The 2,006-nt window shown below is 50.6% G+C and overlaps 1 protein-coding gene across 1 annotated transcript in view; it reads right to left on the reverse strand.

Annotated features, from left to right (window-relative positions):
- Positions 1-446: 446 nt before the first annotated feature.
- The window catches only part of LOC109937405 (5-oxoprolinase-like), a gene marked incomplete at its 3' end in the record, with an annotated part of 73,525 nt that continues 71,965 nt past the window's right edge, over positions 447-2,006 (reverse strand). The window contains exons 5-6 of the mRNA XM_048621226.1: positions 898-1,055; positions 447-607 (exon numbers count right to left, since the gene is read on the reverse strand). Of these exons, the coding sequence (XP_048477183.1) occupies positions 447-607; positions 898-1,055 (319 nt within the window). The remainder of the gene's footprint in view (positions 608-897; positions 1,056-2,006) is intronic.

Raw genomic sequence — 2,006 nt, forward strand, 5'->3', positions numbered from 1 at the left:
GTGTGTTACTGTATTCGAAAGTGTATGTATGTGTGTGTGTTACTGTATTTGAGAGTGTGTGTGTATGTGCATGTTACTGTATTTGAGAGTATGTGTGTGTTACTGTATTCGAAAGTGTGTTTGTGTTACCGTATTCAAGAAAGTGTATGTGTGTGTCACTGTATTTGAGAGAATGTGTTTGTTACTGTATTTGGGAGAGTACGTGTGTATATGACTGTATTCGAGAGAGTGTGTGCGTGTTACTGTATCCAAAAGTATGTGAGTGTGTGTGAGTGTGTTTGTTACTATATTCAAGAGAGTGTATGTGTGTGTGTTACTGTATTCGAGAGAGTGTGTGCATGTTACTGTATTCGCGACGGTGTGTGTGTGAGGGTGTGTGTGTTACTGCTTGTCCTGCTGCAATGACCTTGTCCCCTAACCCATGGGAAGGTTTCTCTAGGCGTTACCGTTTAGTCCGTAGGGACAGAAAGCTCTCCGTTCTGTCAGCACTGACAGGACGACTCTCTCTCGGAACAGCAGCTCCCGAATGACTCCATCACCCCCAGGATGGCGACCTTTACCCCCTGATCCTCGGTTCAGTTCAAATCTCTTCAGGATGACGGGATACCTGGGAATGAATCCAAGAAGGATGAATGGAACTCACAAACTGAAGGCAGAAATGTGTGTTCCCAGCAATGTCGGGATTCTGTTACTGGGCTAGTAACTCAGAGAATGAGAGTTCAAATCCCCCCCTACCCCGGGCAAATCAGAACTTCAAGTCTGGTTCTGTTACGAACCAATCAAGAATAAATTGCTGGTGTCAAAAAACGTGACCAATTAACCACCTTAACAATTAAATTCTGGCCTGGTCCGGGTTGATTCCGAAACCAGTGACAACATTTGGTTTGGGAACGGTACCTTTTCTCCAGGATTTCGGGGTCTGTGATCCGGGTGTTGGTCATGTGTGTGTGAACCCCTCCTCGCCCATCCCAGTGAGGACCTGCTCCAGATCCTCCAGCTACTGTCTCATAATAACCCACTCGCTCATTACCAAAGGTGATGTTGTTCATGCAGCCCTGGGAACAAGAAACAGGGAGGGAGGGAAGGAGACAGAGAGAGGCCGTGGGAGGAAGAGAGGGAGACAGATGGAGACACAAAGGAAAAGACAGATGGAGAGAGATCAAATGAGGGAGGGATGGATTGACGAAAGGGAGGAGAGAGGGAGCGAGGCAGAGAGTGGGAAGAGAAAGACGTTACTGAGACAGATGTGGGACAGAAGCAGAGTTATTGATATACTGACCATGGACAGAAAACAGTGAAGATTACCACAATTACATATAGTTTACAGTTCACTTTAAGTACAATACTGGTCCCAGGATACCAAGGAATCTCCCCGCTCTCCTTTTATATCCAGTTCAGAGAACAGGCAGGGTTTTACTTTAACTTCTCATCCAAAAGATATAACTCCGACAGTGCAGCGCTCCCTCAGCACTGAACCTCTGACAATGCCTACTCCCTCAGCACTGACCCTCCGACAGTGCGGTACTCCCTCAGCACTGATCCTCTGACAATGCCCACTCCCTCAGCGCTGACCCTCCAACAGTGCCCACTCCCTCAACACTGACCTCCGACAGTGTGGCGCTCCCATATTACTGACCCTCCGACAGTGCGGCGCTCCCTCAGCACTGACCCTCCGACAGTAACCACTCCCTCAGCACTGACCCTCCGACAGTGCGGCGCTCCCTCAGCACTGACCCTCCGACAGTGCGGCGCTCTCTCACCACTGACCCTCCGACAGTGTGACACTCCCTCAGCACTGACCCTCCGACAGTGTGACACTCCCTCAGTACTGACCCTCCGACAGTGCAGCACTCCCTCAGCGCTGACCCTCCGACAGTGCAGCACTTCCTCAGCACTGACCCTCCGACAGTGCCCACTCCCTCAGCACTGACCCTCCGACAGTGCGGCACTCCCTCAGCGCTGACCCTCCGACAGTGCCCACTTCCTCAGCACTGACCCTCCGACAG

Source organism: Rhincodon typus, unplaced genomic scaffold, assembly GCF_021869965.1.
Source record: "Rhincodon typus isolate 14 unplaced genomic scaffold, sRhiTyp1.1 hic_rhity00000138, whole genome shotgun sequence".
Taxonomy (NCBI): domain Eukaryota; kingdom Metazoa; phylum Chordata; class Chondrichthyes; order Orectolobiformes; family Rhincodontidae; genus Rhincodon; species Rhincodon typus.